Source organism: Cavia porcellus, unplaced genomic scaffold (genome assembly GCF_034190915.1).
Source record: "Cavia porcellus strain 051 isolate PalLab524CR breed Dunkin Hartley unplaced genomic scaffold, mCavPor4.1 scaffold_18, whole genome shotgun sequence".
NCBI classification, from domain to species: Eukaryota; Metazoa; Chordata; class Mammalia; order Rodentia; family Caviidae; genus Cavia; species Cavia porcellus.
Window position 1 is genome coordinate 25604055 of NW_026947501.1, and position 12801 is coordinate 25616855.

Sequence of the window (12801 nt, forward strand, 5' to 3'; positions counted from 1 at the left end):
TTGTTGTCTTTCTGTGCCTGACTTATGACCTCAAATTTAAAGTATTTGAGCAGGGAAAGAAAATAAAGATTTAGGGAAAAATCAACTAGCTAAACTAAATCCCATTCTAACACTTTCTATCTAAGCGTGCGTATTTGCCTGTGTGTTCACGTATGTGTCCATGTGTTTTTGTGGTATTCAGCACATCTGTCTCCTCAGGCACGACTGTGAATGTATTCTGTGTGCTGGTCAGTATGTGTTTGATGTGATGTCTGTGTTGATAAGTTTATCTGTAGCATCTTTCTTTTTAAATTAAACATCAGGACTAGGGAGTGCATTGTTTTATGCTGTTCTTTTCTGAAGTGGTTATAAGTCAGAAAACTGTGCCTCCCTGTGTCTTAACCCAGCTGAACCTCTTGTTTCCTCTCTCCTGGCTTCAGAAGACCCTCCTGGTAAGTGGATTCAGTAATAGCGGTCTCACTCGGGCACTTTCTCTGCTTTCCCGGGGACCCCATCTGGCTACACTGACATGCTAGGGTCGTATTTGCAGGGTCATACAGATTCTCAGCGCCTCCTGCTGTCCTCCCATCAGTGGTCTTATCCTTGTCCAGGTCCCTTTGGTCTGGCTCCCACTTGTGCTCATCTTTTACAAGTGAACCCAAAGGAATTAGTATTGGCTTAAACAGAGCTGCCATTATTATCAAAAACTCAGTGATAGACATTTAGTTCATTTAATAGAGCTAAGGTAGCTTCCTGGGAGACCTCCTAGCCACCTTCCTGCAGAGTCTCAGAAAGGATTCTCTCAACACTTTGCCCGTGGCCCGTCTATTTAGACTGGATGAGCTTCAGTGGTATGAAAGGCACAGACCAATGCCAGTCCTGGGTGAGTTTCCAGGCAGGTGTAGGTGGCATGACCATCCTATCTTCAGGAAGCCTGCTGACTCCCTGAGCAAGAGGGCACATCACTTAGGCAGTGCAGACCTGGAGGAGTGTTCTGTTCCCAAGAGCCGAGAAGCCTGTGGCTATATCCTGTGCAGGTGGGGAAGCCGGTATTTGCTACACAGGCAGCAGACTCTTCTTGTAATCATAAGTAATTGGAATAAGGAAAGGACATCATAACTTCCTCCCTGCTTGTCAAGTTCCCTACATTTAGCAGGTCTTTTGAATAAATGGCAGTTGTTCAGTATTTGTTGCTTTGCAGGAACCATGCCTTGATTTGATCCTTGGAAATAAAAGTTCTGATTTCCAGTGGAGGGGAAGACAGCTGGACAGTTTTTTGGGGGGGGGGGGTTTGAGCTTTTCTGTACCTACTGTACTTTATTTCATAAATAATATATAATTGACATTTTCCCCAGCTGCTTTCTTCATTGCAAAAGACAAAACACTTGACTCCCCAAGTTTGCTCACATTTTGTGGAGGTTTCAGGTCACAGTTGGCTAGCTCCAAGGCAGGGCAGTATGGCTGAGGAGAGGCAGTCCATGGCAAGTCAGGCAGGAAGCAGTGAACCTGCCTTCTTTCTGTCCCTTTATATTCCATCCAGGCTTCAGCCTGTTGACTGGTTCCACCCACAGCTAGGGTAAGGCTTCCTGCTTCAGTAAATCCATTCAGCAACGCTCAAGAACTGTGCTAATCCAACTAGGGGACTAATCCAGATACCATACACCTGTAATCTGCATTCACACACTGTAGAGCCAGCCACCTCTGAAAAGTCCCACTTATGAGTTCGTGAGGCTTTGGGAGGACATCTAAATATAAGCCATAACACATAGGCACCTTCTGATTTTAGGATCAGCATGTTCTTGCAGTGTGCAGGGTACCCTGATGATTATATCTACTTCACATAAAGGAAATGGGGATTTGAACCCTACAGAATCTCATGAATGGAGGCAGAGTCTTTGCCTCACAATTCCTGGCAGGTTTTGAAGCCTCCTCCAGTCTGTATGGCTTTGCCTTTGGAGAGCCAGAATGTTTCAGCTCCCTATTACCCTCGATTTATCCTGCAGATAAGCCTTGAAGTTCCAGGCTGGCCCCACAACCTTGGAAGATATTCCATTCAGAAGCACTTTGCTTTTTGTTGTTGTTGTTGTTGGTCTTTTTGAGAGACAGAGTCTCACTATGCAGTTTAGGCTGGTCTTGGGCTCACTTTGTCGCCCAGGCTGGTCTAGAACTTGCAATGATCTGCCTGCTTCAGCCTCTTGAGTGCTGGGATTACAGGAGTGCACCAGCCAAGCACCTTGCTTCTTAATTTCTCTCTCTCTCTCATTCTCTCTCTCTTTATTCAGGAAGAAGAGTTCATCGATTGGTGGAGCAAATTCTTTGCCTCTGTAGGGGAGAGGGAAAAGTGTGGTTCCTATTTGGAGAAGGATTTTGACACTCTAAAGGTGAGGCCTCTCTCCAGATAGTTCCTTTCAATCCAGCAGTCTCTGGGCACCTGTGGTGGCTGTGGGAGATGCAGAGGGAAAAAAAGGTGTGAGGCTGATGCATCACGATGAACTCATTAGGGTGAGAAAAGTAACCCAGTAACCTGCTGATTCGAGCAAGAGGTTAGTGTGAGCTAGAATAACTGAGAAAGTATTTCCAGGTAAAGGTTGAAACATGCTGAAGTGTTTATCAGTGAAATGATGTTTTGTGCTTTAAAATAACCCTTTCCTCCCCTCTCCAAGGCATGGCCCTCTATCAGACTTTTAAAATGCTAAAAATCATTCAAGTTGGAAATCATTGAATATTGTCAGTCTTGGAGACGAGTACCTAGGGATTTGTGGTACTTTTTGGTTAATGGACCTTTTTACGTAATAGAAAATTTGTATTAATATAAAAAGTAAAATCAGCTTGAGAATGTACCTCTGATTCTTGACTCACCAAAATAGAATATAAGTTACTTAATGAATACAAGAATATGGTAAACCTTGTTTTTGTGGATAAAAACAGAGACGGGTCAGCCAAATCTGAGGAAATTCTACAAATACAATTATACTTTTTAAAAGCAGACTACATTTATCAAAGATGATCAAGGTGGCTTAAAAATGGCTCCCACAAAGGAATTAGTTCCCTCATAGGGTTGCCAGCTAAAATACAATATGCTAGGTTAAATTTGACTTTTAGATAAAGAAAGAATGATTTTTTAGTATGAGGATGCTTTAAATATTGTAGGAGGCACAGGTATAAGTACCTAAATGATTTATTTATCTGAAGTTTATATGGGGTGTTTTATATTTTTACTTGTTTCTGCTGGAGGATGAGCAAGAATCCTGGAATATACATGAGGTTCTGCACCCCATGATTATCCCCAGGCTTGGATAGGAGTGTGAATGAGTGGTGGACATGGGCTGTTGTGTCCATGGGAAGGGCGTAAAAAGCTTAAAGGGGGATGGACAAGTGAGGGATGAGGCTGGTTGAGGTGGTGGGTGGCCTGGGCTTTCAGCTGATTCTGCTGATTGAAAGCCCTGAGTGAAGACTTGGAGGGTGATTTCATAAGGTGGCAAATATGTCTCATACTTTGGAGGCCGCTTGGTAAATTGTCCCGGGAGACCTGGTTGCTCAGGGTTGAGGCCACAGGCAGCAGCAGTGGCTCCTTAGGCATTAAGCTCTTCATCGACTTCCTAGTTGGGTGTGTGAGGTTGGGCAAAGAGACAGAACTATTTGCGTACCAGGAAGAAGGTTCGACCCATTAGGTCTGGCATGTGGTACTACAGCCTTGCCAAGAAATGAGACAAACCAAGCAAGTATGAGGATTGCTGCCAGGGTGGCCCACGGCCCTGGCCCCTTGCTGCTGCCTAGGATGCCGGATGCTGAATTGGCACCCAGCCCTCCAGCTTGACCTCTCCAAGGAGGTCTCCAACAGCATCCAAGTAAAAATAGGCTATCCAGAGCAAAAAGCATTCAAACTATTTCTGGGGGAAAAACTAAACCTGGAAGGAACACTGGTCCTTTAAGGATAAGTAAATAGAAGAAAACCACCACCACCACCACACCACCATGGGTCTTTGAAAAATAGCCTGCAGCACAATAGAGAGAATGAAATACACAATGAGTAGAGAAAGACGAATTTCATAGATCACTAACATAGAGGGAAAAAACCCTGAAACAATGCATAGTCTAAATAACAAAATAAAGAAAACAAAAAGCATTAAAAACAGAAGTTCTAGAAAAAAACAATAGGAAAAGAGTAATACATGTTAGTTTTTTTAATAAGCAAAAATAAATTAAATGCTCTTATTAAGTTACAAGGATTCTTAGACTATATTAAGAATTGAAAGTCATTAATATGTCTTTTAAAGTCAGCTAAATGCAACTTAGAAAGACGAAAGGATGAATACTTTGGCAAATAAAATAGGTTTCTAAATAAAATGGAAGCATATAGAATTTGAAGTAAAGTTCAAAATAAATAAAAGACAGTTTTATATAAGTAAAAGATACATATTTTATTAAAAAGGCTCCCAAAAACTTAGAAATACTTAAAGCAAAAAAAAGGGAATATATAAACTAATACCTCATATAAATAAAGGCACAAAATACAGAAATTAAGAAAATAGGGGTATTATTGTTATTTTCTCTTTGACCAGTCAATAAATAAGCAAGAAAATAAAAGATCTGAATAACAAGGTAAATGTTTTGAAAGCTATATCAAAGTTGCACTGTTACAGGAAGCTAAAATTATAGTTTTTAAAATAGAGAATAAAAATAATAAAAAATAGAGAATACATTTTTTTCCCTAGTACTCAGAGAACCCTTACAAAATTTGGTCACATATTAGTTTAGTAAGTTACCAAAAGCAGAAATCACACAAGGCAGATTAAAATGCAATAAAATGAAAAATTAATAACAAAAGTTTAAACAAAAAGTCCACCCAGCTGGAAATTTAAAAGTATTTTATTAGGACTTCCAGTACAGCCATGCTGCATAAGTCAGCATTTTTCCTTTTTATTCTTGGAAATAATTCAAACCCACAAAATCCATTTTTCAGAAAAGTTGGAAGCAAATAAAAGCTGCAGGCTCCAAAGTATAAGAAGGGCTGCCCAAGGACAATTGAAATTGGGTTGAGGCCACTCAGCAGTGAATGAAGAGAAGATGCATGAAGGTTGCTGAAAGCTCGTGCATCAGTGGGGTTTACAAAGCCCCAGTGGAAATGTACTTCCAAGTGGAAGAATGTTGATAATTATTTAAGACAGGTGATGGCTACATAGAAATATATTATCCATTCTGTTTACTTTTGAACACTGGGAAATTTTCATAATAACAGTTTCAAAATGTAGTGTTTGAAACTGAGATTGCACCATGGACTATGAGTGTTAATCCTGTTGTTTTTAACACTGGTCGTGCAGGGTTTGGAGGCAGGTTCAAGCAAAGGACAGAAGCCTCCTAGACTTGGTTTGGTTTGGAAAAGTGTAAGAAGGTAGAGCTACCCAGAAATTGCGTCGAAGAGCCATAGTTGTAGGAAGCAGTCTGCCTTTGTGGTGGGAACGAAAGAAATGGCTGGCGGAGGAAAATCCATTTAGTGACAAGTCATAATAAAGGAAATGGCTCTGCATTAATTAAAAGTTGGGTGAAAAATGAAAGAAAATAGAAGTCAAAACTTGCCGGTAGAAGAGGATATATGTTGACCAGTAAAGGAAAAAAGGAAATGAAATGTTTTGCTGTGAACTTTTTAGAACCAGGTTCATAAAAACGTAAAACAGAAGTTTTCACTTTCAAGCTCAACGGGTGGTGAGTGGAGATGATCTATGAGCTGATTAAGATATGGGAAGAAAGGAAAAGAAAAACGTGAAATTGGTGGGAACACTGGGAAGAATGCACATGGAAAATATAATTGGAGACATAATGGACAGAAATAAAAGTAAGCAAGATGAAATGGAAGTGAAGAAACAATTGTAGAGGAATAAAGAGAAAATGACAGATGGAAGTCAGGGAGTGGAGACGCAACTTCTGCATAAGTGAAGTCTCTGAGGAAGGTAATAAAAACAGTGAACAAACACAAGCATATAATCAATCAAGCGTCACAGAAGGAAAAATATTCAAACATACATTTGAAAAAGCTCGCTGTGCATGAAGAAAAATTCACCCAGATTGATTTCCCCAATAGCTTAGTTACCTTATTTCAGAGATAAAGAGTATCTTGGGTTGTCATACCCTCCTTTCTAATCCCTGGAAAAAAGAAATCCAAATCATTTAAAATAGGAATTAAATCAAGGTGGCTTCAGTTTCTTCATAATATTCCATATTCAAGGACCAAAAAACATCTCATGTAAGGGTGACCTGAGCGTTTATTTATTTATTTATTTATTTATTTATTTTTTGTCTTTTTGAGACAGGGTCTCGCTATGCAGTTCAGGCTGGCCTTGAGCTCACTTTGTAGCCCAGGCTGGTCTCAAACTTGCAGCGATCCTCCTGCCTCAGCCTCCCAAGTGCTGGGATTACAGGCGTGAGCCACCACGCCTGGCAACCTGAGGGTTTTATATTCAGCTGAGGTGCCGTTCATGCATAAAGGCTACAGCCGGCCACTTAGGCATCTTCAGGAACTAAGGTCACAGGATGCCTGTGAACTCATCTTGAGAGTTTGCCCCTAGGGGATGAGCTTTAGCCACTATGCAGTAATTTGGAAAACCACAACAAAAGGGCTGGTTGTGACCATATTTTACCTTAGAACCAACTCAGAAATAAGTGGAAGGTGAGGGGAACAAGACAGAATGCAAATTTCATAAATACTAAAAGTGCAGAAATGATACAACAATTAGGGGGAGAAGGCAGAAAGAAGATGAAATGTAGAGCAGGGACTTAACTTCCATATTACGAAGTAAATGGAGTTGACAATTTTTTTAAAATTGGCAAATCATATATTAGAAGCATAAGCAAATATTAAGCAAATAATATAAGCTTTAGGAAGATAATGTTGCCTAACATGAGGTGGATTTATGATACATTATAACATCTTGTACCCAGTAATACTGCCCTTAAAGACATAAAGGTTATGAATTATGTTATACATTTATATTACATATACATTTATATTATGAAATATATAAATATATTTATAATAGAAATGTATAATTTATAATTATATTTATAATTATAAATTTATAATTTATAATACTAGAACATAAAAGTAAGGTAAAAAAGCTTGTCATATTAATACATGTCGTATCAGTCACTTGTGAAATTTAAATCAGATCTCAAAGCAATAGGTAACTCTGAAACAGAGATTTATGAAGGTAGAAAATAAAAAAATTAGGAAAATGTGTACCGGGCACATGCAAATTAAAAGAAAACAAAAGCCACAGTGCTGCCAGGTGTGGCGGCACATGCCTGTCATCTCAGTGCTTGGGAGGCTGAGGCAGGAGAATCATTGTGAGTCTGAGGCGCGCCTGGGCTACAGAGTGAATTGAAGGTCAGCCTGATCTGCATAGTGAGATCTTGTCTCAAAAATACGGAAAAAAAAAAAAGCCACAATGTTAATATGAGATGAGAGGGTTTAAGAGACAAAGGATGGTAGTTTAGAATGCTAAATTGTGTAGGTCTAAGGAAAGCAGTTATGTGAATATCTATATGCTAAACAATACAATACCTTCATTTGCAAAACAGAAATTATAGGATATAAGAAACATTAGAAGCACACTGGAATGTTGAGGGAGATTTTAATTCATGTCTCTCAATTCTTGTCAAATCCAGAGAAAATTGAGAGGGTATAGAAGACCTTACATAAGTATTAACCCGATTGAACTTGGTAGCCTGAAAATCAAAACTGCACGCATGCTACATTTACCAAAACTGACTCTGTACCAGGCCATGAAGAAAGCCTTAATACATTTTAAAAAGTGGCAGTCTCACTGGAACCATTTTCTAATTATAATATTATAAAATTAGAAATTAGGAACAAGATCAAAGATGCCAAAACCTCTTCTAACCTGGAAAATTGAAAAAATACAAACTCATCTCTTTTAGCAATTTTTGGGTGAAAGAGAAAATACAAACTATATGATAGACTATCTAAGAAACAGTGACAAAATACTAAAGGTTACAGCTACGGTGGTATTCATAGGACATTGATAGCCTTATGAATTTATGCTAATTATAATTGAAGGAAGCTGAGTATGATGGCGCATGTCCATAATCCCGGCACTTAGAAGGCTGAGGGAGGAGGATCACCAAATTCCAACCTTGCCTGGCAAGCTTAGTGACTTACTGGGGCCTGTCTCAAAATGAAAAGAAAAAAACCACAATTAAAAGAAAAGGGCTGTGCATGTAGTTTAGTGTGACGATGATGGGTGTAATCCCTACAACCAGGGGAAAAGAAAAAGAAAAGAAGAAAAACTAGTTAAGCATCCAACTCGGGGCTCAGATGATAAAAATAAAACTGTAATTATCGAATGCCGAAAAATGAAAATATTATCTATAAAAAAAAATGAAGCAATGCCAAGACAGTAGTAAGCAGAGGCAATTTCATAGCAGTAAAGATGAAAGAGGCACTAAATAAATAATCAGGATAAGCCCTTAAGTAGCAAGACAAAAACGGAGAGGAACTATAAAAGTAAAAAACTAGTGTAGAAACGCTGATAAGTGAAAACACTGGAGAACGGATACACGGGTAGGAGTGAGCAACATAAAGAACTCTCCAGCTATGCTAAATTAGAGAAATGGAAAAAAGTCAAAATCTGTAAGGGAAATAGCACACCAATGCTGATGGAGAGTTAAAAGAATTCAGGAAAATTCTAAGTACAGAAGATCCTCCATGTCCATGGGTTCCCCATCTGTGGATACAACCAATCTCAGATTCAAAGCATTTGAAAAACAATTGTGTCTCTGAACATTACCCATCTGTTTTTCCTGTCACTGTTTCCTAAACAATACACTCTAGGAACTACTTGCATAACACTTACATTGTGTCAAGTGTTACAAGAAATCTAGATATGTAAAGTATATTGGAGGATGTATATAGATTATATGCAAATACTACACCATTTTATATAAAAGATTTTAACATTTGCAGATTTAGGTATTTCGAGGAATACTCCATGGATACCAAAGGGTGACTACTTATTTCTGTACTAATAAATTTGAAAATATCTTGGAAATGAGCTAATGTGAAGGAAAAGAGAAATAGCAGAATTGTCCTAAGAAACCACAGAGAACTATAAAAGAAACAGGAAAATAATCTGAGTTACCTCCAATGAAAGCTGCAGCCAGGGAATTATAGAAACAATCTCTAAATTTTCAAAGAATAAATGTTTCTTGTGACATGTATACTATTCCACAGCAGACAATTAAAAAATATAAAAGCTTGATTTTTATAGAGCTAGATATACCTTACCACCAAAATCTGATAATGCCCATCTATTATAAATCAAATTTATGAAACAAATATACATGTAAAATCTTATATAAATAATAGCAAAACAGAATCTAATCACATATTAACATAATGAAACATGATAGCCAAATATACTTTACAGTTCGGTTCCAAAAATATAAAAAATTCAACACTAAAAAATTATTAATAATATTCATCACAGATGAAATTAATGAAGACTTCCAACAGACACTGAAAAACGTCTAGTAAACTTCAATATTTTTGATGACTTATGAGAATGAGACATTGATTGGAAATGGGAGTTTCCCTAATGTTATAAAGAATATCTTTCAAGCCAATCATCAGCATCTAACTTCATGACTTCAACATGCGTATTTACCCCCAGAAATTGGATTTGCGTTTATTAAGAGTGAACAGAAGTGGTGTGAAGACGGTTTTAAGTGTAATGTGAAAGGAAGAAACTATAAAGAAAAAGAACTTCAGGGGAGAGAATCTAGAAAGTTCCAGTATGGCTAAAAAAAGCCATAAACTTAGCGAATGTAATACATACAAACAAAAGCATAGCACAAAGAAGTGCAAACATAAATATATAATAAAAAATCACAAACATGGAAATATAACTGAAAGGCAAGTGACAAACTGGGACAAATATTTGTAAAACATTTGCTAGACAAAAGGTTAATATCCTTTACATACAAACAGGCCTTTCAGATCACTGCAGAACAGAAAACAAATGTAAGGTGATGGAAAAGGGCAAGTTACAGGGATAAGCAGTTTACAAAGAATAAATACTCATGGCTGAGAGACTCATGCAAGTTCTTCTTGAATTTAAATAAATTCAGGTTAAAAACTCAATATACCATCTTCCATCTATCAAATTAATAAAATTAACGGTAAAATAAATAACAGAAGACTAGACTATGGTCACACATGCACAGGTCAGATTGAGGAATCAATCTTTTTTAAATTGGGGGTCAAACTCACGACCTCCTGCCTGCCAGGCAGGCGCTTGTGCTGCTGAACTAAATCCACAGCCCAAGAGGAGTCAATCTTTACAATTTTATCAGAGGGCAATTTGACTGTGTATATCAAAGATTTTACAATGTGCATCCCTTCTCACCAGGAATTCTAGTTCTAGAAATGTATTAAAGTGATAAATTTACACAAATGCACAAAACATTTGTGTGGTTTTAAAAACTTATAATTTAAAAGTGATTCTTAAAAAACTAAGATTAAAAAATGACAAAACTCAGGATTCATTGTAATTTAGGGTACATTCATATAATGGAATATGATATCATCCTTGAAAAGGTATTTTAGAAGTATGTTTTAAACCATAAAGATATACATGGTACATTTGTACATTAAAAAACAGGTTACAACAAACACAGTTTGTATCTTGTGATTCCATTTGGCAAAGGGTAAAAAATTAAAAAATCAGGACAATATTCCAAAGGACATCTGCAACTCTTAATGAAATAGCTAGCTGTTATGTGGGGAATTAAAATTAAGGAAATATAGTGTTTTCTTTGTATTTATTTATGATTTTTAATTTTAATGAATCTATATCACTTGCAAAATTAAATGTTTATTAGAAAAGATAGGTCTTGAGCTAGGTTAAATGAAAAATGATATTTAGAAAAGCTAATGAGAAATTTGAATAGTTTATTTTCAGATGTAGCCCATTTAGTATATTCACCTATTAACATTAATCGATCTAACATTACAAATAATTAGATGTATTTTATCATCTATAATAAAAACCGCTATTTCAGTTATGACCAAGCAACTCAAAAACACTTCTGTAACAAATAATAGTCATTGACAGTTTGAGAGGAGGCAAATAGAATTTCCAAGTTTGGAGTGATATGCAAGGGGATACTGGCCTGGACATTTGTTAGCGCTGTCATCAGACGTCTGTGCAGCAGGTATTCGTGCTCAAAATGCTGACCTGTGAATTTTGCAGAGATCTGACTCAGTCTTCAAATGAAAAGTTAACTTTTCATCTTTTGTGATGTCATTCTCTTAAAAAATGTGTCACTTGTATATGATGACTCTCAGGTATGTAGACTATTAGGATAACTAGAAAATCCTGTCTCCCAGTGGACTCGATAAATGTCTTCCTCTCTCTCCCTTCTTCGGGGTTTTTTCCCCATCTCTGCTGTTCTTACTTCTTCTGTTCTGCTTTCCTTTTTGACAACTCACCTGCCTTTCCGCCTCTCCAACCCTGCACCTCTGTTTGCCCTTATTGTGTTCTCCTTGGCACGCTTTCTTTTTGTCCCTTCTCCGTTCTTCACTCTCACTCTGTCCTGGGTCCCTCTCCTTTTCCTCTGTCCTCTTCCTTTGCTGGCTGCCTGCTTTCTCTGGCTTGTTCCCTTTTCTTATCCCCACATATGACAGGTCTATGACACAGCACTGGAGAACGTGGAGGCTTTTGAGGGCCTGTCGGACTTTTGTAACACCTTCAAGCTCTACCGGGGCAAGACTCAGGAAGAGACAGAAGATCCATCTGTCATTGGGGAATTCAAGGTAAGTCCTTCAGGACGCGTCCTTGGGCTACCCAGAGGCTGTGGTTCTGTGGCAGTAAGAGAAGAAGGGGGAGGGGTTGTATCCTAATACCTACCATGGTGACCGTGGTGCTGATGTTGGTGACCACGTGGATGATGGAGGTGGTGATGCTGTGGATGCAGGACTGATGGTGGTAATGGGATAGCCACCGGCTGGGTGGCTTCTATGTTGATGACTTTCATAGAAAGGAGACCAATGGCCACAGGGACTACTGTGTTTTCAATGATGACAAAAATGAAAGTTTATCTCCATTCTTTTCAGGGTCTCTTCAAAATTTATCCCCTCCCAGAAGACCCAGCCATCCCTATGCCCCCAAGACAATTCCACCAGCTGGCTGCACAGGGGCCCCAGGATTGCTTGGTCCGTATCTACATTGTCCGAGCATTTGGCCTGCAGCCCAAGGATCCCAATGGGAAGGTAACATTTCTAGAGCCTCAGTTCCTCTGAAATAGGGATGAGTACAATTGGCCTGTGGAATCTGGATGTGGCCTTTGCTCTAGGAAGTTTGCAGAAAGCCAGACAAATGCATGCAGAACTGAGATATAACTGGATGGAGTTTGTCAGGGACCAGGGCTTGACAAAGTCATAGAAGGCCAGTGTCAGTACAGGAATTGAATTTAGGACTTTGTGCTTGCCAGGCAGGGACTGTGCTGCTGAACTATATCCCCAGCCTCAGTACAGTACTTTGGAAAAAGTAGGATTCTTCAGGACAGATGGAGTTTTGATGGCTAGGAGGGAAAAGAAAGTATTTTAAGAGGAGTCAAGAGCATAGGCAAAAGTTTGAAAGAAGATCGGTTTATTCATGCATAGAACCAGGGTGAATAAGGTTCAAGGTGTAGGTTGGGGCTGGACTATATAGGGTTTCAGTGATCGGCAGGAAGGAGTGAGCTGGGGGAGGCTTAGCAACTCACCCCAGTAGCTTAGCCTTTCCAGACTTAGAAACCTCATGATCT

General features: G+C 38.5%; 1 protein-coding gene across 24 annotated transcripts in view; it reads left to right on the forward strand.

Annotated features, from left to right (window-relative positions):
• The window catches only part of Dysf (dysferlin), a 210458-nt gene that overhangs the window by 173066 nt on the left and 24591 nt on the right, over positions 1–12801 (forward strand). For all 24 annotated transcript variants that reach the window (XM_063229580.1, XM_023564790.2, XM_003469012.5 and 21 more), the window contains 3 exons: positions 2262–2360; positions 11681–11809; positions 12110–12265. In XM_063229580.1, the coding sequence (XP_063085650.1) occupies positions 2262–2360; positions 11681–11809; positions 12110–12265 (384 nt within the window). The remainder of the gene's footprint in view (positions 1–2261; positions 2361–11680; positions 11810–12109; positions 12266–12801) is intronic.